This window comes from Ixodes scapularis, unplaced genomic scaffold (assembly GCF_016920785.2).
Source record: "Ixodes scapularis isolate PalLabHiFi unplaced genomic scaffold, ASM1692078v2 PGA_scaffold5__190_contigs__length_132052651, whole genome shotgun sequence".
In the NCBI taxonomy this organism is placed as follows: domain Eukaryota; kingdom Metazoa; phylum Arthropoda; class Arachnida; order Ixodida; family Ixodidae; genus Ixodes; species Ixodes scapularis.
In genome coordinates this window covers 38,455,819-38,480,398 of record NW_024609880.1, presented here as the reverse complement: position 1 = coordinate 38,480,398, position 24,580 = coordinate 38,455,819, and the positions used below count along the sequence as shown (strand labels likewise).

The following is a 24,580-nucleotide window of genomic DNA, read 5'->3' as shown; positions in this document are numbered from 1 at the left end:
AAATACTACTGGCTTTTGTTTCAGAGTGTGCTGCTCCTATCAGTAGATCTACATGACCATGACCGTGGCGAATCCTGATCATTATTCCAGAAGATAGCTTAGTTATTGAGAAGACGTTTCTCGTGCTAACAGTTCTTCCAAACAACAATGAAGTGATACCGGGTTAACCTTGAGCAGACAATTAACGAAACTTATTTTATAACTCGAAGATAAAGCCGCACACGAAATTAATATAGTTGCATAGTCTGCTTTTGAAAGCTTAAAAACAGAGGGTTGTGAAGTAGCTCACTTCGGCGTTCAGGAAGCAGTAGAGCGTCGCCACCAGAAACCCCTGCGAATGCAGAAAGACAAAACAAATGTCACTTTTGGGTCTCAAAACAGAGATCCCAATATTACTTGAGTACAATTAAGACGACCATACCTTTTTTTAAAAAATAAGTAATGTAATAAACTATTTCAAATTAGGTAAAGAAGGATGTCGGGACTGAATCAATAATCCCCAGCCGATCACAGACCCGTGCGACACTACGCGTAGGAAGAAGTACATAAATTGCACGACTGGCGTCGCGTATGAGATTCCGATGACGTGTGGGTTAAGCTACGAAGGGCAGACAGGCAAATGCAAATGTGTTGATCAGGCCCGCGAACACGCAGCTCCCTTTAGGACCACACCGTCAGGGCATCTCGCCGTTCAATGCAGTTAATGCTCTTGCGCCCCTTCATTCAACAAAATGCAAGTATTGGCGAAATACAAAAACAAGGCGTCATGCGAACTACCGGGGGATTCAAGGAGACGGCAGGCTCTTTAAATCTACCGGAAAATTCGGTTTCTTAACCTATCGCGCTACGACTTTGTGCAGCGTTGCCCAGAGATGGTGCATTTTTTTTTCGTAAAATTTGCAAAGAGCGAACTTACCTGAGGAAAAAGTAAAGAAAGAAAAAGGCTTAGCTCCTATGAAAACGCAGCGACGCCTCCGGTCTTCAAACAACACGGCGCCGTTTCGCATGGGAGACAAGAGATGGCGCAAGCGGTCGCGACGCCAACTGCCGCCAACGAATGAGCAGACGACGCCGAGAGCCGGCGTATTTAGCAGACGAGGAACTGCAGTTCCTTGTTGTTACCGCGCCTGTTTTTCTTTCTTCGACTGTCGCCGCCCGCGGAACGCGCTCCGGTTTTGTGTCGAAAAGATTGTCTGCTAAAGATGGCTCTCGGCGCCGTATGCTCGTTCGTTGGCGGCGTTCGTTGCGCCATCTCTTGAGTCCCGTGCGAAACGGCGCCGTGTTGTTTGAAGACCCGTGGCGTCGCTGCGTTTCCATAGGAGCGAAGCCTTTTTCTTTCTTTACTTTTTCCTCAGGTAAGTTCGCTCTTCGCAAATTTTACAAAAAAAAAAAAAATGCACCATCTGTGGGCAACGCTGCACAAAGTCCCAGCGCGATAGGTTAGGAAACCGAATTTTCGGTCGATGTAAAGAGCCTGCCGTATCCTTGAATCACCCGGTACAAGAGGATCTTGAGATTAGGGCTAGGGGAAACAAGTGCATTAGCGAAACCTCTAGGCCCTGTTTACGGAGGAGTGTTAGTATTTAAAACGTGAGCTGGGCAGGGATTGATTGATGACTGTGCTTTCCCGTTAGCAATAATATTAAGTACTTTTACAAATAAACTTCAGTTAAGAGTGCTCCCTGTATCGTTGCTTTCTTCGTGCCTCGGTCCGTGTTTTCTCGGCGCTTTATACCCTTTGCAATGTACCAACTGGACCATCTAAGCACATTATTGAAAGCTTCTATAGTAACTTTCACTCAATATTTAATATAGCCGTATCTCCTCTTAAAAGTTTAAAGAAAACCAGTTGAAAATTATTTTTATTGCAAAATGTTGCCTAAAGTAAGAGTTTGAGTTAAAATGAAATAGCTCACCAACGAGGTCCCACAGGAGGAAAGCCTGATGTATGGTTGTAACAAAAGTGTACAAACAGAGGTAAAATACTAACGAAAATGTGAAGATAACCCGTTAGCTTTCGTGCGCAGACATCTAAAAAAAAACACGTTAACAAACAAAACAAAAATGGCGACGATTCAGTTGCTGACACCATGTCTTCATGTTGTCGTCAACAGTCTAAGAACGTTTCCCTCTACACTGCAGCGCTGGAGCACACAGGACACTTTATTGTTCTTTCCTATGCTTTTTCTCACTTGAGATAGGTCTCTCCTCTAAAAACTTTAAGCCGAAAAAAAAATTAAGGATTATATTTACTTTGGGTCTTGATACGCTAGGATTACTTTCACTTCGACAGATACCATTTCCTTTCTCATGACGGGGCGTTTCTGCCTCAACAACATCAGGGCACCTCACAAATAAAAGGTGATAGCTTACGCTATATTGGTGTTTCCGAAGAATCCTTCTCGAAAGGGAGTGTGGATTTACCTTGTGCTTTTGGGAGAAATAGATCAAGATTTCAGTCGGATCTGACCGAATGCTTTTGGGGTGTTTCTCAATTTTTGTTTTGCAATATTGTGTTGAGAAAAGGAGATCCCGTTTATAACAGGCTACGTCATTTGAAGACCCAAATACTTAGTAATTGAGTTTAGCAGGAGACATCACAGCCAACGTGCTTTCATGGAAGGTTACTGTCCTGGACGTCAACTTAAAAAAAATTGAGGGTGGATCAATGTCGGCCTGACATATTCAAAAGTAAATAAGGCTAATCTAATTTCTTTATACATTAACCTTTATTCAAATAGGATTACCTATGATCTGAAGTTATTTTGAATTTAATTATGTTACCTATGTTCAGTTTTCAAAATAATTGGTAATCTAACCATGCTTTTTTGGCTGAATACTTCCTCCTCTGTAAAGTTTGCGCCAAAAAACGAGGAAGAAGCAAACAAGCCCACCAGAAAACGAGGGTGAGACAGACCAGACGCAAACAATATCGACGTCTTATTCTGGTAGTTTGCTTCATCCTCGTTTTTGTGGAGTATTGCTTTAAAGGGAAGGTGTGAAAGTTTTTGAATTTGGAAATATTGTAAAAGTTTGAATGTGGTCACCGTAAAAATTAAGTGTCTAAAGCTTTATTTCTATTTTGTTAGTAGAAGCGACGTAGTAGTGCAAATAGATATTTGGCAGTAGTCTCGGCACATGCGGCAGGTCAAAAGCAGAACAGCGGCAGATCGGAAGCTGAAACCAGCGAAAGTGCCGTCATCGACGTGCTTAGATGACCATTGACAGATAATATGTAACAGTGAGGTTCACCGCATGCTTTGTAACAATCCCTACTTGTTTTTTTTTTTTATATATAAAAGCAGTTTACGCTTAGTTCAGTCCCATTTAAGTACCCTAATGAAATTGACGATACAAAACTGTAGGAACTGCAGTCAGCTTTAAACTCAGGCAAATTGAAAAGCGGCTAAGCTTCCTTTTAAAGAAGAAGCATGAAAAATGACCCAAATAGCGTTTGAATTTCGTCGCACGACTTCACCTTTTGAAAGCTAAGTGCCGCAGAGATATATTCTCGTTGAATCGAGTTTGCACAAACACAGACAGATGCGTTAATAATGAGAAAGCCAGGCGATATAAAACGTAGAGATTAGACTGCTTAATTTTCAAGAGGGAAATTCAGGCATTAGCTGGTAAGAACGCCAGAAGACGTAACACGGAACAAGGAACCTGAAGATAATAGTCAGTGGTCCACGTTCCTTGAAGTGTTCATGATTATATAGGGTGTATGAAATGCCGAGGCTCAATCTAGAATTGGCCGTAAAAATCGGCGCCTGCACGTAGTATTCTAAACTTCTCCTCAAAACTGTATATAACAGATGGGTTTTACTGGGTAAATTAGAAGGCGTAACTTCCTTTCTGTAAAGGATAGGGCCAAAAAACTTGCCAGGGTGAACGGAAGACTGAGCAGCAAACGACCGGGCCGACTGGCAGGGCGTGTTTCACGCAGGTATCGATAGATGGCGGTACTTTCTTGTTCCGACTAGAGTTTCTTTATAGGCTCTCTACAGGAGCCAGAGTTCCGCGTTCAGCCACCTAGAAATCTTAAATTATGCGGGAAAGCCACTCCTCGCGCACGTAGGAGCCGTGCTCAGTCGATTGCAACCGGTCACGCGTCTGAATTTGGCGAATAGCGGCGGTGCGCGCGGCGCCGCGCACGGAAAACAAGAAAGGAGCAGGAGGCGAAAGCAGGGGAACATGCCCCGGGACGTGTGCAATGTCGGCGGAGCGACTTTCCTGCACGGCGCGGGATCCTTTGCTCTTCACGTGATTGATCTCGGCGCATAGTGGCGTGGTGGCCCGTGAAAACCAGATGCGGATCTTCGGATCCCTATGAAAAACCTAGTTCCGACTTGCTTTGAAAAAAATAATATCGAGACAGCCCACGACCATCGATCGTTGTCTATTAAAGTGAAAATAATCGTTTATTAATGTACCTTTGGTTTAAATATAAATGCGGACAATGATAGCAAAACTTGAATTAGCAAAAATAAAATAAAACGTCTTTAAATAACGACTTTGATCTTGCTGCCGCTGTATTTCTTCTGCTTGTTCTGCTTTCTTTCGCTAGTCGATTTTACCTTCCGACGCTGCTCCTGACCCCATCGATCAATAGGTGCGTCAATCGAACCCCACCCCTGGACTCGGTCTTTCGCATCGCCCTCCGCCGTTGACCTTGGCAAGTTATTTTACACTATTCTTTACAGAAAGGGAGCTACACCTCGTAACTTTGCAAGCTAAATCTCACCTGCGAAATACACCTGTGACAAAAGGTTAGGATTTTTAAGTACAGGCGGCAATTTTTGCTGCCCGTTTTAGATCGAGCCTCGGCATTCCAGGCACCTTATATAAACACTGAGAGCTAGAAAACGCAAAGATTAGTGTGTCCGGAGAATCTTATTTTCGCGGAGCCGCAAGGGAGATAGCGGCACCCATTTATAGGAATGCTAGAGAACAAACTAGAACAAAAAAACACACAGTTGAATATGATCAGCCCTGTGTTTTCTTAAACACTGGGCGTAGCTTACAAAAAATAAGAAAACGCGGGAAACAGCTTTAATCACTACTTTACAAAACGAGGTAAAAACATATGAGAAAGAGTCAAAGCACCAACTGCATGTAAATCCCAGTGTTGATCGACTACCAGCTAAACAGCTCACCTCCCGCAAAAAAAGCAACTGGTCGCGTCTTAATACTGGTTTTACTGAAGAGCATGGCTTCCCTTTAACGTAATATTGCGGCTGGGATTATATTTTGTGCTACTAAAGCGATATCTGTAATTTATTTTGGTTCAATTTTTGACCGTAGTTGACCTCCCTAAGCTGTAGCCACTTGAGAAAATAGCGAAGAGGTAATAATAACGGGGACGGAAGTGAAACACAAACATGGAACGCGTTGTGCCATTGGTTCAAAAAACTAGAAAACAACGCACTAGTTTAAAAAAAAAAATATGCGCGCAATTTTGTCTTCGTTATTTTTAAAGGTAACATGTTACCGGCGGTGACACTTTGCATGCGTTAGGAAAACTACTGCACCGTTAGAAACAGGTCACCTGGAATGAAGAGAACAGCTGATCGATGTAGAGCCACACCAGCTCAAGCAGGTCGCCTGCTGCCGCCAAGGACATTCCCAAAAGGAAGGCGTAGTGGGCGCCGAACAAAGGGACCAGCACAAGCGTCGACTTGAACCACTTCCTGTAGTGGCGCAGAAAATCAGATTAGTTGGAGAAGAATTAGTATGTGGCAGATCAATGTTGTCATAGCACCCAGAGTGCAAAATCTAACGTCACATTGGCGCTAGAGCCGGTATATGTTACTACCCAGGTACCATAGTTGTTTAGGCGCAATTTTGTTTTGTCGGGGCATCTGGAGCTTAAACAGATCCAAAGAAAGTCAAACAAAAAGCAGACTTGACATCTTTTTACCAGAGTCTGGGTTTTTGACCCTAATTCGTGAAATAAGTAACGAAGTTAGGTTTCACTGACGCTAGATCGGCTGTTATCCGGCATCTTCGGGCCTAAATCGCTGAAAAGTGCCAGAGATCGGATTCACTTCTGGCTGTTCGCTTTCTGTGGGGTAATTTTTGGTCGAAATTGTAGGATATGTGTCAGGTTTAGTATTCACTGCTACATCTTCGGTTCTTGCGTGGTATGTTTGGCTTGGGTCTGACTGGCAATTCATTCGTGAGCTATAGAGAATGTCTCGAAATGCCAAGGAAAAGTTCTGTGCCACAAGATAACGTATTAGAGAAAAACCGTATTAGGGCCAAGGTAGGCCTCATTGTCAAGCTTGTGCCAGGTTAAGAGCCTCTGGCGTGCTACTTGAACATGCATCTCCTATATATTTATTGCTAACAATGCGGCAGTTTCAGGCATATACATATACTAAAAAATGGATTAAATTTCGTCTCAGCATAGCCACCCAATTTTCAAGGACGTCTGAGACGTAAACACAAATTTATATTCTTCTTTCGTTTTCTTTACAAAATATCGCAGCACCAACACGTGCATCGGATGTAGACAAGTAAGCGGCATTATATGGAAATAAATAAAAAATGTCAATGGAACATTTTTATTAATGGGACAATCTTCTCTCACTTGTGTCTCACAGGCAATTGCAAAAACATTTTTTCACTAAACAATTTACACTAGTTTTTGTTTAGCTTCTAGTGTATAATAAGTATCCGATGCATACTTAAGAAGAAACATAAAGTTACTTTAAACTGTTCACGTCATCACTCCCTTAGGGGAGGCTTTTTGTTTTTCTTCGGGGGCATCGACTATGGAATGTGCACAGTAGTATGGTCTGAGCAACCGCCAGCGTCATCTAGATAACACACGTAGAGTGCACATCATTTTAGTCACGGAACTCCTGAACAAACTGTTTCATTTTAAATAGAAATTAAGACCTGACACTCAACAGAAAAAAGAAAGAAGACGCCTAAAAGAAAGAAATAGCTACGCACACAAACATCGAGGGTGTTTGTTTATCCTCTTATTTCTATGCGCCTTCTATCTCCTTCTTTAGACCCAAGTTTTATTTATGTCTCGGAATGCCCAGCTCGCTGGCGCATTCCCAATGCCTTCACCCATCCATTTGTTTTGTTTTTAATTTTGATGCACTGAGTGGTTAGCAGTCTCCGATTAAATGCCTATGCCGAGAAAGAGGCAAATCGATGCGCTACGTTCAGGTTAGACCCCCGGTGTACCAGCCGTGTAAAATATTGATGTTATCTCAGAGGTAAAACGTTGAAGTGATGTAGGTTAGATTACCGAGATGGGGTAGATACATGATTAATTAGATGGGTGGTATTACAAGACAAATTTGGAATATGTCCAGCTTGGATGTGTGAGCTTGAATTTTGTAAAACCCAGTCGCTACACACCTAAAATGCATGCATGAGAATTCGCATCACTCCACCAAATACCTAGAGTCACGCCATACTGCTTCCAGGTGTACCATATTCTAAAAGGACAGGGGCAGTGCGCTTGAAACGAAATTAAACAAAATTGGAGTCTGTTTTCTCAGTTCACGCGTTCTACTCGTTTTCTGGCAATTCTCATGTTTGAAAGATCTGTGTTTGAGCGCTTTCTGTTTAAAGAATATAGAGTCCAGAAAGTCTGAAAAAAAAAACATGATTTAGTATGTGATTCATTTTTGTAGTTAGGCTAGATACTATTGTTCTTCCCGGTTCTCTTTAATTCTATCAATCTTTGAAACCGAGTCATTTCCTTCCAATATTTTGGGGGCCTTTTGCCACAATAAAAGATCATGTAATCTACGATGATGGCTAGTTTTCTAAATTCGCACGAATATGTGTCTTTGAGTGGTAATTTTAGGATTTGCACCACACATACCTAAAAAAACTTTTTTTTTTCTTTCGATGTTTGTACTCTTTTTAAAACAACTTGTTTTACCTCGAATCTGCAGGTTGCATTTTTCGTCGGGACACCCAAAGCGTTCGATATTTGACTGTTATGTTTGCTTTGGTCACCAAAGATTGTTAGTCAAAAATAAAGGAGTGTAAACATTTAGAGAAATAGCAATATTGATTTGATTTGATCAAAAATCTTCCAACGATTTTTTCAATATTTATTACATAAATGATGGTGCAGAAAAATCTACATTAAGACACTGACAAAATCCCGAGTCTGTGGGTAGGAACGATGCGCACACACTAATATAGGTGAATGACGAATGGTGAACGAGGGCGAGGTTTACATTTTGTAGGATTAATAAACTTCATGTAAGGGCGCAAGCAAACTTTTGAATATTAAGCATAAAAAAAACCGGGACTCCGGCTAAAAATGGTTCATACACTGGATAGTTTCGGGGTCTCCCGCGGTCTCAGGTTTTCTTTGTCATGCCAAATATTCACCCGCCTGTTTGCGCCCTTGTATTCAATGCATGAAAACCATTTTTTTAAGATTTAGAGTAGAAATTATCAAGCGGAAAAGGTCTTAAATATAGTTATTAAGGTGACATTCCGCAACATTTCTTTCTTCTGTAGAACTTACATCCCCAAAAATATGTGCGATCTTGTGCTAGCGACATCTCTTAGTGGGTTCCCGCACCGCTCTCATGGGAGACCATTTACTTAAGATAAAATATGGCCATTACGTCAAAACGTTACACTTTGAACAATTTGCCATGATACTACTTCATTCTATCGTGTACCACTATTCCTGTGCCAACATTTCAAGATGATGACGTATAAAGTGCATGTTCTTCCATCGAATAAACTTTTTGACATATAGCCACTACGAATAGTCTCGAAGTTAATTAAAGTGCAAAGTTTGTTCTTTGTCCTAAAAGAGCTCATTATGATTGCATAAATTATAGAGTATACCTCCGCATTAATACGGAAATTTGTTTAGTGTCTAAGACGTGCTTTGTGTGTCCAGAAAGATACATTTCCGAAGCACCTCACACAAATTTTGAAGAAACAGCGAAGGTTGAACCCGCACAATTTAAAAATACTAAAAAGTAAAATATTTGCCATTTAACTGCAACAAAACAGAACAATTTATAATATAATGTGTACAATTTACTTTTTTCGTAAAAATTTGTTTTTCTTGTGATCCTGATACCAATTCGTAAAATAAGACTCATGAGCTTTCGTTTAGACTTTTAAGATCATTTCCAGCATTCTGCTACTGACATCGCTAAACTAGCAAACAAAACCAGCGGTTTTATATTACGACATACAACAATTTAAACGCATTAAAAACCATTCTCGCGAGTTATGAATATAATTTGATTACAACAAACTGCATTTTATTGTAAGGATTGGGATAACTGCCGTGAACAAGCGATTTATGAGAGTATGATTGTTCTTTTAAACTTAACATGCCTACGTAAACAAAAAATATTTAGGCGCGATCAAAATGTTTTCATTAAATTAATTATCCCTTTCGTCTTTTACACAAACAGAGAAGAAAGTCAAGAGACGAGCGCATTGGAATATCCGACTTGATATCACATTCCTCGAAGAGGGCTGAAGCCCAATATTCAGGAATAGCACCGGCTTGTAGTTGGTGGGATTAAGTTTGATATTTATTCGCCAGATAAGAATTGGGTCAATCTCAAAACTCCCCTGGACAAGGCGTGGGTGCCCAAATTTGAAATGATAGACAAATGCCTAAAAACAGTCAAACCATGTCCAAGCCAAGACGCGTTTTCTCAAAGAAGACTCATTTTAGAGAAGTTGCCATAGCAGGAGCATGTTGTTGAGGGCCATAAAGTTGGTGATTGGTCAATAGGTAAGAATTCGTTTGATCTCAAAAGGTTCCTGAATGACGAGCGTGTGCCCGAATTTGGAATGATAAAAGAAATGCCTGAGAACAGTAGAACCCTGTCCACCTCCAGACAAGCTTTCTCAAAAATGTTTCATTTTATAGGATATTTCATAGCGGCAGATTCAAAACACTCTCTGGCACAGCGCGGGTACCCAGATTTCGAAAGATGAAAGAAATACGTCGCAACGGCCGAACCACCCCTACTTTACTCGGTATGCGTTATTATTATTTTTTTTATGATTTGGCATGATGGACGGGGATGTTAAAATTATCATCCGCGTTTACGCTCCGGCCGCCTTGCGCAGCTATTGCACGAGTGCTAACTTTAGCGCACCACCGCGTTTCATCCCCAAGAATTTGTGCCATCGTATGCTTACGCCATCTCTTGGCGGGTTACGGCAGCGCTCCCATAGAAGCCCGTATATTTCATACATAAATATGGCCACAACGCCAAAACGTTATGCTTTTAACAGTTTGCCATGCTACTCCTCTATTCTTTTATATACCGCTTTTCTTGTGCCAAAATTGCAAGATGACGACATGCAAACGGCAAATTCCTCCGTGAAATAAACGTTTTGATGTATTGCCACCACGAATAGTGTCCTGGTTATTTGAAGTCTATAATTTTTTCTTGGATATAAACATATCGCTATGATTTTTAAATTAACTAAGAACCCTCCTTAATATTACGGAAAAACCTGTAGTGTTCAAAATGTGTAAGTACTACACCCGTAGAAAAATGTATTTCGGAGGCAGCTCAGAATATTTTTTTAGAAACAAGAAAGTTCACACAAGCATAATTTAAAAATAAATAAAAAATTAAAAAAAAAATGCCGTTCGACAAAAGTAGACCACAAGATTCTAAAATGTGCTGGGCACATTTTGTGTTTTCTCAGTTATTTTCTTAGGTTCCTGAGACCAGTTTGCCGAATAAGGCGGATTCATGCTCGTTTTAAAGTTAACGATCATTTCCAATATTCTGATGCTCACATAAATAAGCTAGAAAACCAAAAACAACTGTTTGTGTTACGATATTATAAAATTATAAAAAATGGTTTGAAAATATTATCACTTATTACAATAAAATGCTTAGATGGGCCAGTTGGTACATCGTGGGAAAATAAGCGCCAAAAAAACACGGACAAAGAGTAGATTGACAACGACACAGGGCGCCTCTCAACTGAATTTATTAGGAAAAAAACACAAACTTATATACCAATGGGAGCACACTATCAGACACCACACGTCACGTTAGTCTCCGCCCAGACCACGTTTCAAATATTCAAACTCATTCGTAGACAGAGCCAATGATGTATCGCTAATGCATTTTTTACCCCTTCTCCTAATCTCAAATGCCTCGTGAAGCTCGCGTGACACTTTGTTTCTGTACCTCGCCAATATTTTAGTGCTGTCACATGATGGGTCGCAAGTGCATCTTTTGCAATGTACAGCCAAATGCCCTGACGGTGTAGTTCTAGTTGAAGCGGCGTGCTCGCGGACCCGATCATTAATACACCTTCCAGTCTGCCCTACATAGCTTAAACCACACGTCATTGGTATTTCATAAACGACGGCGGTTGCGCAATCAGTGTACTTATTCCTGTGCTTGGCATGGCACGGGTCAGTTATCGGTTGTGGATCATTAATTCTCCTGCATAATCGCGACATTTTGTTGGGCGCTGAAAATACGACCGGGACATCATAGCGCCCAGCCACCTTCTTAAGGTTATGGGAGACACCGTGCATATATGGTATCACCACAGGCCGTACGTTGCTCTTTTCGCGCGGTGGTTTCTGCGTCCCCTTGAACTTCTTTATCAGGCTCCCAGCCACTTCGACCAATGAGCTCATTGGGAAACCCCCTTTTCGCAGACGATCTACTTGTCTGACAAAGCTATCGTGGGCGCTATGCAGGCAAGACTTTCTGAGAGACGCCTCCATACACGAGCTCGCGATGCCTCTCTTCACTAGCTTGGAGTGGCAGGAATTGAAGGGAAGGACCCCCTTCTTAGATCTAGGGGAGTACTCCCAACAAATGTGCTCACCTAGAAAACTTAGCTTGAGGTCAAGAAATTGTATAATTCCGTCTTTAGGAGTCTCGTGCGTAAATGACAATCCGCGGCAGCAAGACTTGAACACCTTTAGCGTCTCTGAAACTTCACAGCTAGAGAGATCGGGATTGCGTCCCAGGATGAGAAAATCATCCACATACCTAAATATCTTGTATTTGCCATCACTCATATCAGAGCTATCCGCTATCGCCTTTCCGCACTTACTTAAAAAGATATTGCACAAAACCGGCGCGACACTGGCACCGATGCAAATTCCCTTCTTTTGTAAATAAACACCTCCCTCAAACGTCACAAACGTGTTCTTTAAATAAAAAGACAGGAGCTCAAGGAAAGCCTCAACATTGACACCACAAGAGCTCTGAAAAGCCGCAACCCCACTCAGGTCGATGCAGTCTCTTACCGCAAGGAAGAGGGGCTCATAAGGGATGGAATAAAACAAATCCTGGACATCTACGGAAAAGCCACTGCGCATGCCATGGTGAGCGTTGCTCAAAAATTCAATGACGCACTCAGAGTTCCTTGCGGCAAACGGGTCGTCCAGTTTTAACCCAGACAAATGATTGCGCAAATAGTCCCCTATCTGCGACTGCCACGTGCCTCTCTCTGTCACTATCGCCCGGAAAGGGCACTCAGGTTTATGAGTCTTAGCGGTGAAAAATATGTCCAAAATCAATTTCTTGCTGGCTTTCACATTTTTCAGAACCGTGGGCAGCTCCAAGGAACGGCAGAAGTCCAGCGCGCGGTCCCTCACCTTCGTTAGGGCACCAGGATTCACCAGCTAGAAGTTCCTGTCGATGGCCTGTCTCGTCCTGGTACTATACAGGGCAAGGGGGGCAACCACAAAGCCTCCCTCCTTGTCAGCTGCAAGCAGCTTCAAATCGTGACTCAGGAAGTGGTCGATGATATGGCCGAACTTGAAGCCCCTTGGGGAGATTCCGGAAGTGCGCTGTAGTACGTCTACGCCGTCCGCCACGCATCGATCTTTGTCTTCGGGTTTGGCCTTTTCACCTATCCATCTCACCAGTGATAGCTTTTCCACAGGGCGTAGCCCTGGCTCATGGCCTGTGTCGTTGTCAATCTACTCTTTGTCCGTGTTTTTTTGGCGCTTATTTTCCCACTTATTACAGTTCTGTGATTATAAAATTGGCTTTTCTATTGTAAGGAATGAAAGCCAGTGCGGTGAATAAATGATTTATGAGAGGATGATCCTTCTTGTGAACTAATCATTTCGATGTCAAAAGTATTATTTAAGCACATACTGATTACTAATATAGGATTCATGTACCCAATCGCTCAGAATAAAAACAGCACAAAAGAAAATCAGGAAAAGAGTATATAGAAATATCCGACTTGGTATCACATTCTTCGGAGAGGGCCAAAGCTGAAGATTTTGCAATTGCATACATTTGTGTTCAGTTGCCTCAAAGTTCGTATTTTATCAGTAGTTAAAAATTCGGCCTATCTCAAAAAGTTCCTGGATGAGGCCCGGAGGTCCGAATTTGAAATGATGAACTAGTGCCTCAAAAAAACAGTCGTACTATGTCCACTTCGAGACAGGCTTTTTTTCTAAATATAACTGGTTTTAGAGGATTTGCCATAGCAGCAGCTCGTAGTCAAAAGCCCTAAATTATGTATTTCATCAACAGTTTAAAACTCGGCCGATCTCAAGAAGTTCCTGGAGGAGGCGCGAGGGCCGCAATAGGAAATGATGAACGAATGCCTAAAAGTAGTCGACCCATGTCCACTTCAAGACAAGTTTACACAACAATGGCTCGTTTTAGAAGAGTTGCAATGGTAGCAGCTTATTCTATAGGGCCCTAAATTGTGGATTTTTTCACCAGTTAAGTTTTTGGCAGACATCTAAAAGTTAGTAGACGAGGCGCGTGTGCCCAAATTTCAAAGGATAAACGAATACGTATAAACAGCCGGACCATCCCCACTTTGAAACCAGTTTTCTCAAAAAGGATTTATTTTCAACTACTCGCCATAGCACCAGGATGGGCTCGAGACTCTAAATTTTATATTCTGCCTTTAGCTCGGAAGTGGTTTGTATCCAAAAGGTTCCCTGGGGAGGCGCGTGTGCCAATATTAAAATAGTGAACGAATGCCCGAAAAACCACCCAATAATCCACACTTTGAGACCGGTTTTCTAAAATAAGGATTTGTTTTAGAGTACTCCCCTTTCCACCTGTATAGACTAAAGGACTCACAATTTTATCTTCTGTCTTTAGGTCGGAACTGGGTTGTCCTCAAAAAGTTCCCTGGCGAGGCGCGAGTGCCCAAATTTCCAAAGATGAACGAATCTGTAAAAATGGCCGATTCACCCCCCTCTTTGAGACGATGCTAGTCGGTATGCGTTGACTTTAGATTCTTTAACATGATGGATGCGGATGATAATATTATCAACCTCGCTTTCGTTTCCCCAGTCTTGCGTCTTTTGCACGACTGGTAACTTTAGCGCACCACTGCGTTTGCCATGTGCTGCCATTATTTCTAAAATTTGCTGATTCAGTACTTTTCGTTGACACGAATTTGAACAATGTGCTTATTTTTACTAAGATTAATGAAACATTTCTAGTTTTGACGATGGACCCCCTATAGCATATCTACCTGGTCCTATAACTTACGTGAATATACTGCAATAATGTAGCCTTAACGGACTAAGAAAAAAAAAACGATGCGAAAAGCATAGACTAATAAAACTATACACACGCCATAAACGTAATAAATGGTTTTTGATATTTCACTACATTCGTGCGTGGTGCGAATGCCGCACAAGCGATAGTTTCTATAGACCAACTCAACTCTATGACGTCAAGCCACTGCGGTGGCGTTGCTGTCGGTACTGGGCATGTGAAGATGCTTCGACTCGCGCGAATCTGGTTTTCGCGCACGCGCAGTGCCCACACCGGTGTGTGCAAACACGCTCGTCTTGGTAAACGGTCGATACTTTGTTTCAGCTTAAGTGCAGATGAGGGTGTAAGATAGAGAGGTGGAGAAACGAGAGCCAAATGAGCGACCGGATTATGCCCCCCTCGGTTTTCTCTTTTTCTGTGGCGCCATCTATGTGGAGCACCGCGAACTCTCACTCCGGGTGGGCGACCGGTGGCGACCGGCCAAACTGACGGAGATGGTTTCTCGTGGATTTTCAATGGATGACTGTCGTGCTCTCGGTTTATTTGGCGCACTCTCTCATACAGTTTCATGCGAATTCGATTCCAATATTTTTCTTCTCGCCGCAGCGCCATCTGTCGCTAATCGGGGATACCCGCAAGCAGACGAGTACACAATCCGGTCACGGTGCTGCGGTAGGTTTCTATGGGCCGTTTCCCCACCTGCCTATCTTACACCCTGGTCCAGATGCAGCCGACGCTGCGAGCTAATCGTACTAATCAGGCAGCGTAAAAACTGGAAGTCGCTGGGCCTTTTCTTTTGACTATTTTTTCAGCGCGGATAGAATGTGAACAGAAATTTGACGAACATAATGATAGTGCTATTTGACGTTGGCGACTAGGTGCCATCAGCCCGAGGTGTCGGTTGCGTTTGGACTTAAAAGTGAAACGAGGTGTAGGTGACTTTGCCGCGTGCGTAGCGAGGAGATGTGTATATACGCCTCTCCTGAGGCGGATGAGTGTTTAATCATTTTTGAGCGCATTGAAAAGTACGTTCAAACTGATCAATTTCTTTTTTATTGTGCGGGATTTTAGCTGTTTTTGTACAGGGCATGACATAGCGACCGGGGAACGATAAAAAGACGACAGCAGCAAGCTACTAGGGAAGAGTTCGGAATTAAATGGGAATTGTTTAAGAAGGTAACTAAGATGATAGCTCTTGAACTCTTCGGTTTATTAAAGCACGAAAAATAAATAAATAAACAAGGGAGCGGTGTAAACGCACTACTTCAGAAACTGATGAGGGGAGTGTATACTTCTCCCAGTTTGTTTTCTGAAGAAATAGTCATTATAAAAATGTCCTTGCGGTTCTTGATGATGGAAGCAGTTATCGCTCGGAGAAATGCCCATAAAAAGAGCGATAGGGGTCGAAACAAGTAAGTGGGTCAGAATAAAGTCAGTGAGATTGTAGAGTACCAAAAAGTAGTATGGCACGATAAAGGAATGATCAAACGCGTTTTCGTACAATATTATATATAAAAAAAAACATTTCAATTACCACGCACTCAAAAAAAATGGTTTTCAGGGGTTTTAGTTGAATTTATTGCCGAGATTTTAGCAGATTTAAAAGAAAAGTTAGAACAACCCAACACGTTATCGGAATTTCAAAAGTCGATTGATAATTGGTCGCCCTGACAAAGCTCCAGGACCAGGACCAGTTATCAGTATGCGGTAACCGCAAGACGCAGGTTATTTTTTTCTTTTGTTTATATTTGAAGTTACTTATTTTTCACTCGGCTCACACACCGGTGTGGCGGAAATTTGCACTGAGCATAAAAGTTAAAGGTAAATACGGCCCGTGGGTACAGATAAATGAAGTAGAAACGCACGTCGGAAATTTTTTCCATGAGTGGGAGAGTTTAAAACTTCATTCAGTCAAAAACTTCCAAATGACCGCTTTTTTCAACAGGTTACGACACAATCTTTTCAGTACCGCTTTTGTTGTGCTGTGTTCCACTTTTAAAAGCCAGCTGGCAAAGCAAAGGCTTCCTGAATAATGAAAGTATGTTGAGGTTGTCCATAATATTTTCTAGAAGGAGCCCTTTGTCTCACCTGTATCTGTACTTCCTTGCTTGGTGGGTTTGGGTGGTGAACAGCTTTACAAAGAGTACCCTTGTAATGTTGATAAATAGGACGAAGTTCACCTGCGATGAATCAGAAATACGGGCAACAGTATTACACCAAAACAAAATTATTGCCTGTGGCTGATGCTGTTCATACATCTCGGAAAGGAGTTTGTAAGAGCATCTGTTTTGAATTTTTTTTTTTATTTTTACGTTATGTTTTTTTTATGCTATAACAAACTGGGTAAGCAAATTGTATTATATGTGCACTCTAAGGTAATGAACATCCGAGTTACAATGCCACCTACTTCTCGTAAAACCGACTATTGTTTGTGATTGCACTGAAAGTAAAATAATTATTCGAGCGTTATTATATCTTTCTTCGATGAATTGATCAAATAAATGATTACATTTATAAAATATTTATATCTTATCACTTTATATAGAGCAAACTTTGTTTTAATTGATTTATAATAAAACTCGGACACCGATATTTGCAATCGCTCTTTGCAATGTGCTCTTGCATCTTCCAATAGCCGGAGCACACACTTTCGCTTCGCTCATTGCATAAATAAAGCGTCTAAAACTACGTAATTACGAAATGCCCTGAGGTTATACTCAGTGGCAGTTTAAAAAAGCGCGACGTGCTCCTCCCGCAAAGCAAGGGGACGCCGGAGATGAGGCGAGTGTACTCTCCTCCTCTCTCATCGTCAATCCAACGTTCGCTCACTGAAGTCGATAAAGTGGAGTGCAATGCGGAGGAGCTTGTCCCCGCTTTTATAATACTGAAAGCAGGTAAAGGGTAAAAAAAAAACAAAAAAACAGGACAGCACAAAGTTCCAACCCTAGACTTGGAGTGTCTCGTACACTCTAAGACATATGGAACTTCTGTTCTCTCACATAGCACTTAGAGAGCCAATCGCAGAAACCTACGGAGGGATTGCTCGGCGAATAACGGGGCAGATAATATTTCTAAAGGGGTCGTGCAATAAAATAGATATTCTCAGGCTTAATTTTGTAAAATTGAGACCTCAGACATCCTAAATCCCAAATATCGCGGCGAAGTATTGCGTTCACATATTATAGAACATGTTTGAAAATCGTGTTTCTTGGGTTGTTTGGAATGACCATGCGACATTGTTGGCCAGCTCGAGGAACAAACGTCACAAGAATACGTGTGTAAGGGTGTGGATCTACTGTACTTTATTTTCTGCTCCAATATTAAAGAAAGTTATAGAAATAGAAACGCATTTACTGGCGTTCTAAAACTACGTTTTGTTTTGAAACACATCCGAGATTGATTTTGTCCAGCAACATATCGCTACGTCGGCTCTTGTCGTCTGAAGATCACTGCGCCTTTTCTGTGTGTGGAAGGCTTAGGTTATGATGTGTGCTCTGCGTCGTTGGCGTGTGTTGTGTGCGCGCTTCAGCACTCGCCATGCGGACCGCGTGCGTTGTGAGACAGTAGGCACAAGGTACGATAGAGTGAACGACATTCGGTTTCGTAAGTTGCCAGACGACCCACAGTGAAGAGCGGCCTGGTTTCCAGCCATTGACTGCGATGGCCCAAACGACACTGGCAGGAGACAGGGTTACGTCTGTTCCGATCTATTCCTAAACGGGACAATGATATGAACATCGAAGGACGGCCAAGCCTTGACCCGGAGAAAGAACGGATACGTCCCGTCGAACCGCACGCACCTCGCCGCAGAGAGCTCGCGCCGCCTTCGCTGTCGCTGCCGAAGTCGGCTGATGGCCGGTCTCGTAGTCATCAGAGGGAGTGTCCGCATAATGCACAAAGCCGAAAACTCGGCTGCCTTCGATTAAGCGACGCTGAAGCTCGGCGAGGCCCAGCCGATCGCATATTTTGTATCTGAGGAAAGTATCTGGTCGCCTTTGACTTTTACGCGTTACGGCAGAAATCAAAACTTTCCGATTGGCTGTCTTGTTGTGACGTAATCGTAGAATCGAGATGCAAGCTCTCCGGAAAATTGAAAATGCCGTTTTACGCTAATAAAGGAATCCAGGAAATAAAAGGCTCGAGGTACACCCAAGCACTTCTGATGAGGTGTGAATGCGAAAGCATGCCACGCCGCTCCTTCCGCTCCCTTCTCTCGTCGACGGTCGAGCCCGCGCGCTGACTTTGGGTGAGGAGCGGTGTAGCCGCTGCCTCGCGGACACGCAGCGCCATGGGGTGGCCGTCGTTGAAACCGACGCGCAGCGGTCGATGGGAGCCTCGTCGACGCGCGCCAGCCAATGGGACCGAAGCCGAAATCCATCAGCTTTACTCCGCTTCTTTGGGATCGGGGAAAATGGTACCGTTGTCTAGGCTTTTCGCGTGGTTTCATAGCTGGAAGCTGGCTTCACTTGGAGAAAGGGTTTAAGGTGGTGCCATTTGGCGCGGTTTCAAAACAGATGACGTCGGCTCGCTCCATGGGACAGTTCATGCTTTCACATAAAAACGAATGCGCGTGGGCTACGTAATAGAGGACCTGTAATCCAAATTAGCACTTAGCGCAGAATGTTCGAAAAGAACGTTTCAAGGCCTCTTTAAAGAAAACAAGAAAACCTTCTGCGATAATGCTACTTAGTACGGCGGTTCACCGTGCAAAGTGTCACAACGGAGACCGTTTGTCGAGGATCAGACACATTATCAGCCTCGTTATTCGTCGAGTGCATGCCTTAGATTGCAGCAATTGGCTCTGCCAAGCGCTTTGCTGGAGAGCAGGCGCTCCAGATTTTTTCTAGTGTAATTATGTTTAATTTACACCATCTTCTTTGCGCACTTACCTTCAGATCAATGAAAAATTACACACTGCGCGAAAACGCGAATAGTACCTGATTGCAAAAAAACAAAACAAATATATCTGAAGTTTTTTGGTAGCCTTTAATATGGCACAATTCTTCCGCCCACCTGTTGCCTCACTTTGTTTATGGAAACCAATTTTTGTTTTACTGCGTGAAATACTCGGGAGGTGGCAATGAACGCTTTTTTTTCGTTCATAGTACACCTTCATGTAAATATTAACCAAACTTTCAATTTGACTCTTTATTTCTTATATGCATTGCTTTTATGGTGGTTCATTGTTTATAAAGTCTTGTAAAAGGAATAGTGTTTAGACTGTCAATATATAAATAGATCGACGTTTTGGAACACTTCCTTTTTTTTCTATCTGCAAAAAAAAACCTGAAGACTGCAAACACATCTCCACACAAGCAAATCACCCAGTTCAAAAATGATAGTCCGGCTTCACCTGATTGTCACTCTATTATATGCCCCCCATCATGCTGTACAATGAATATTTCAAGTTGGAGGGCTACACAAATCCCTGTGAGCGTCACCTGCTTCCTTTCAGAATGTGTGTTATGAATTGGTCAAACTATGTGTGTCTTTCTTTTTAGCGAACACCAGCCAACTACATATAGATGAAGAATTGCACCAGTGCACCTTTGCGATCACCTGCCTTACTGAGGCCTGTGAAAAAGTATAATCTTATTATTTCTTTAATTAAAAGCATAGACGGAACTAGAAAATAAATGTTTGGAATAAAGGAACTTTATAAAAGCCACGTTTGTGAAACGAAACTAAAATAATTAAAACATAATTTGTGTAGGGATACACGTTTTTTTTTTAAATTTAGCCCTATATTGGAAGATATAGAAATTATGCGCGGTGACGCAGACAATATAAGGAGTAAAATGCAAGAGCCACAAATATTATTCCGGCGTGAAGATTTTTATTTGTCGTTACATGTTCATAATAGTTCCTCGTATGTCCTTTTTGATTGACTCTGAAAAAACTAAACTTCTTAGCAAAACGTCCGCTGCGCTATGAAGCTTCTCGCGTTTTTCTTTTCATGTGCGTTCCAAAGTGCCAACTGCTATCAGGCATATTTATTTAAAACAACTTTTGCAAAGCAAGATCACATTTTATGTTAGATGTTAAGGCGATCCGATCTCGGTCTGCGAGAGTACGGTGACTTTGGCGGACGCGAAAAATATAGTTTTTAAAGCGCATGATGCAACAGTAATTAAGTGACGTTACGCAGGTGCGAAACATATTCCGATATAAAGGGGCAGTGCAATGGCATAGATCCGCAACGGTAAGAATTTTGTTCTTAGTGCTTCGAGTTGTGATGTGCAAACACACTCGGCCACCCATTCGCTGCCTAAATATTTTCCTTAATTACGATTCAAATATGTTCCATTCTCCGCATCATTGCACAGGAGAGTGCAAGACTTTAAAAAAAGAGAGTGCTTCATCTTGGAAGAGAGCTGAAAGCACTCCACAGCGCGATCAAGAAAATTTCTCCAATACATTCTAAGGTCCAAAACAGTCTTACCACTATGGACGCCGTGATAGGTCCTCGGATAATCCAGAAGTAAGATTTTGTGTCATTTGTTGTCCAGCAACTAAAGTGGCAGAGGGAAAACGAACCAGCATTATTTTCCGAAAACAGCGACTGGACGAAAACAGTGTGGGTTCATATACTTACTACGTGTCTTCAAGCATTGCTCTTACTGCTACCCAAGGAACAAGGAACAGTATCGGAAGCCCTGCAAAATTTATACAAAACTTTTCAGAGTTACGATGTGGTGATGAGGACAAAAAATTGGCGAATGGAATCAAGAGAAAATTCCATAATTACTTACTGTGATAAGACTAAGCACCACACTCTGCCTTCTATATTTTACACTAATCTTTGAATAAATATGAAGCACAATGTACTCTAAAACGTTTCTCAATAGAGGTGTTCAACTTTTGATGACGCCAGAGTACCGATATCTTGAATGCGGGGTGTCCCTAAAAGTTGGCGTATCTGAATACTACTAAATTAAAAGCAACCGCCTCGACAGGTCCTTCAAAACGAAGTGCAATACTCTGAATCCTTCTGAGGCACGCGATTGTTTTGAGAAATTGCTAGCGCACTAAATACGTCACTTTATACGATCTGTTCGAGATATGAGAACCACTGGCTAATCTGTCAACGACAATAAGTGAGAGATATATTCATTGGAGTAGTAAGCATAAGAAAAATATGACTTACCCCAACCAAGAGCGACGTATCTTATAATCCCCGAACTGTCCGTGAAGAAGGCGAGGAAGACGAGGCTGTGCAGGTACAGTCCCTCCATGAGGATCCAGCAGTAGTTGGCCATCAGCACGTAGTGCCAGAAACTCGTGAACACCTTGCAGTCTACGTTCTGAAAGGCAGAAAAAAAGCGATATGTCAGTTTTTTTCACGACATGCTTTCTACTATAAAGTGAGCATTTCGCAGAGAAAAACTAATGAACATTTGCAGACACGAACACCATGTGGCATCTGTGTCTGAATGACCAGGGTTTTAGCGATTTTAGCAATCAGGCGAATTGCAATGCTCTATGCTCTATTTCATTTTAAATGTATCCGCAGCCGACGCTACAATCCAACGGAGCCCTTCAAGCAACGCCAACAGTTCATCGTCCCGGCGCTAGTTGTTTTTGGCGTGTCGCCTATCCCCGGCTAAGCCTATCATCACCTAAAGAAGAAGCGTAGCATCACGGATCATTTACTGTTTGCGATGCATTTGGTCGGCTATAGCAAACACATGAATGCCATGGGTGATGGGACACTATTTGCGCTGTTTAATTTGATTGAGCACCTAGTGCGCTTGTTTACCCTTAAAGGCGACCACGTGCTCTTGCTTGCCCCGACCTCAACCAATGAAAGCGTGCGCTTGACAGTCTTGCTTGGGCGTTATCCATGTTGCCTTTTGATTGGCATGTTCCTACTTGCGGGCCGATACGCCAAAGACACGAATTTTAACACTTGTTGGCCGTATAGTGTGGTTAGAGTCACGGACAGCTTAGAGGGAAATTAAAACACTTCCGCATTTGAGAAAAAAGAACGCTTAAATCGTCTTTATATGGCATTCACCAGTACGAATACGTGTCGATGTTTGCTATGAGAGAAGGTAAGAAAGTGGAGGTTAGTCAATCGTGTATACTCGCTCGGGACAAATTTGTCACAGACTCTTAGGAATATCAGACATATTTCAGATTGACGCGCCAAGTAGCCACAGCGGGGCATTCAGAAAAGCGCTAAAGCCCATCCTTCCAGACGCGCTTGGTGTGATGAGGGAATCATAACGTAGTATACAGATGCCTCTACGTTTCCGCGCCTTCCGCAAGCCTTACCCGTGCAGTCAAAAAGCGCTGGGTGCTCTCCCTCACAAGGGGCACGCGCAAGGCCGTTGAGACCTCTCAGTGTCACGTCAAAGCCAGCAATTTCTTTTTCGTATTTTTTTTTCGAGTTTATGTATACGCTTGGTTTAAATGCTCGTGATATTCCAATTCACAAAACCGGATATGTTAAAATTCACTTCTAACTCGATTTTAATACAAGAAATGGTTTTAACGCTACTTCCTAATCTTAATATTTTGTCCGTCTTTCCGTGCGTTCGTCTGTCCGCCCTTCCGTCCGCGCATTTTCCGCTAGATTTAGCGGGGGAAGTGGCTTCACGTGGCGTTACGTGACGTCACTTGACCTACAGACCTTGAGAAAAGTGACGGCACGGGACTTATACATCAACTGAGTTTCCCCGCTAAATTCAGCGGGACAATTCACGCCTTGTGGCCAAAACGTAAATTCAGTTTGAGTGTTAAATTTAGCGGGAAATTCCACGCTTTGCGACCTAGACACGTATGCAGTTTCGTAGCGAAATTTAGAGAGAAAAATAAACCTCACGTGACCCGCCGTCACGCGATCCATAATCCCATTCACTTTCCTTCTTAAATTTAGCGGAGAAATATACGTCACGTGAAACACCGATTCCCTCGCCGATTCCCTATAATGCATTTCATTCATTAGAACTTTGAAGGGAAACGTCACTGCAAATTTGTTCAAGCCCCTCTTCAGCTTCCCTCTAGGAAAAGCAGGGCCTGCTGGATTCGGGGCATGTTAATATTGTTGCGCCACCTCTGCGATTGCGGCTTTAGCTCATAAGAACAGGCAATAAAAAATGACACAGCAAAAGACGCGAACATATTAATCATCGCACTGCGTTCCCTAAACTGTCGGTTACTATAGTATACAAAACATTTTTGTATTTACTTAAAATAAACATGTTCTTATTCAGGCATAATAAATTTTTGTGTTTGCTAGAGTGCTATTATTTTAGAATATCGCTATCATAACAGCAGGACATATCCTTGCTTGAGCGCACCTGCAGATGCTTGGCCTGACGATTGGTTCCTCCAAGCAAATTCTCTTTGGTCCTTTCTTGGGAAAAGGGCCACGAGGTATTCACCATTAAATCTTCATAAATTATGTACATAATAAACCTCCTAGTGAGTAAAAGTATCCCCAAGCACTCTAGAACGTCGACAGGCCAGACCTCTTGCATTCACCTCGTTTCACGTTGAACTTTCACGATTCTTTCTAAAACCGCTAAGCAGACGGGCGATGACTTTTTACCGCTCTTTGCGTGCTCACTAGTGTTCTCTGGCACCAATATTACCGAGCGTAAAAGCGCTAAAAACAACAGACAAGTAAAAGAAACAAACAACAAGCACTCTGTTTTGTTCGTTTCTCTTACTTGTCCGTTGTTTTTAGCACTTTTACCCTCGGAAATAGGGATCACCAACTAGCCCAAGTGCATGCCCTTCTCTGACACCATTTTGTGTTGTATTGTGTTGATGCCGAAGGCCTTCTCTTTGAGACTTATGGGTACGTCAAATATAATCAAGGGCTTACGAGTGCAGAAAAGCTCGAGCAATTTACCGAAATGCATGCAATGCTGAAATACGTCAGTGAACTCATGCTTAGAATGGACCGAGCACAGGCATCAATACACGCGTCACTAAATAAAGCTACGCAAAACCAGGAATCTATCAACGCGTCTATAACTGAATATAAAACACGCGACTGATCGAGGTTAAAGCTTCAACTACTACCATGACTCAACTTTAACAAGAAACTGTCATGACATAAGCTTTAC

At 42.4% G+C, this 24,580-nt stretch overlaps 1 protein-coding gene across 1 annotated transcript in view; it reads right to left on the bottom strand.

Moving 5' to 3' along the window:
• Positions 1 to 259: 259 nt before the first annotated feature.
• The window catches only part of LOC115321884 (parathyroid hormone/parathyroid hormone-related peptide receptor-like), an 88,822-nt gene continuing 64,501 nt past the window's right edge, over positions 260 to 24,580 (bottom strand). The window contains exons 6-11 of the mRNA XM_040209880.1: positions 21,649 to 21,805; positions 21,097 to 21,157; positions 20,944 to 21,013; positions 16,590 to 16,681; positions 5,549 to 5,690; positions 260 to 331 (exon numbers count right to left, since the gene is read on the bottom strand). Coding sequence (XP_040065814.1) covers positions 260 to 331; positions 5,549 to 5,690; positions 16,590 to 16,681; positions 20,944 to 21,013; positions 21,097 to 21,157; positions 21,649 to 21,805 — 594 coding nt within the window. The remainder of the gene's footprint in view (positions 332 to 5,548; positions 5,691 to 16,589; positions 16,682 to 20,943; positions 21,014 to 21,096; positions 21,158 to 21,648; positions 21,806 to 24,580) is intronic.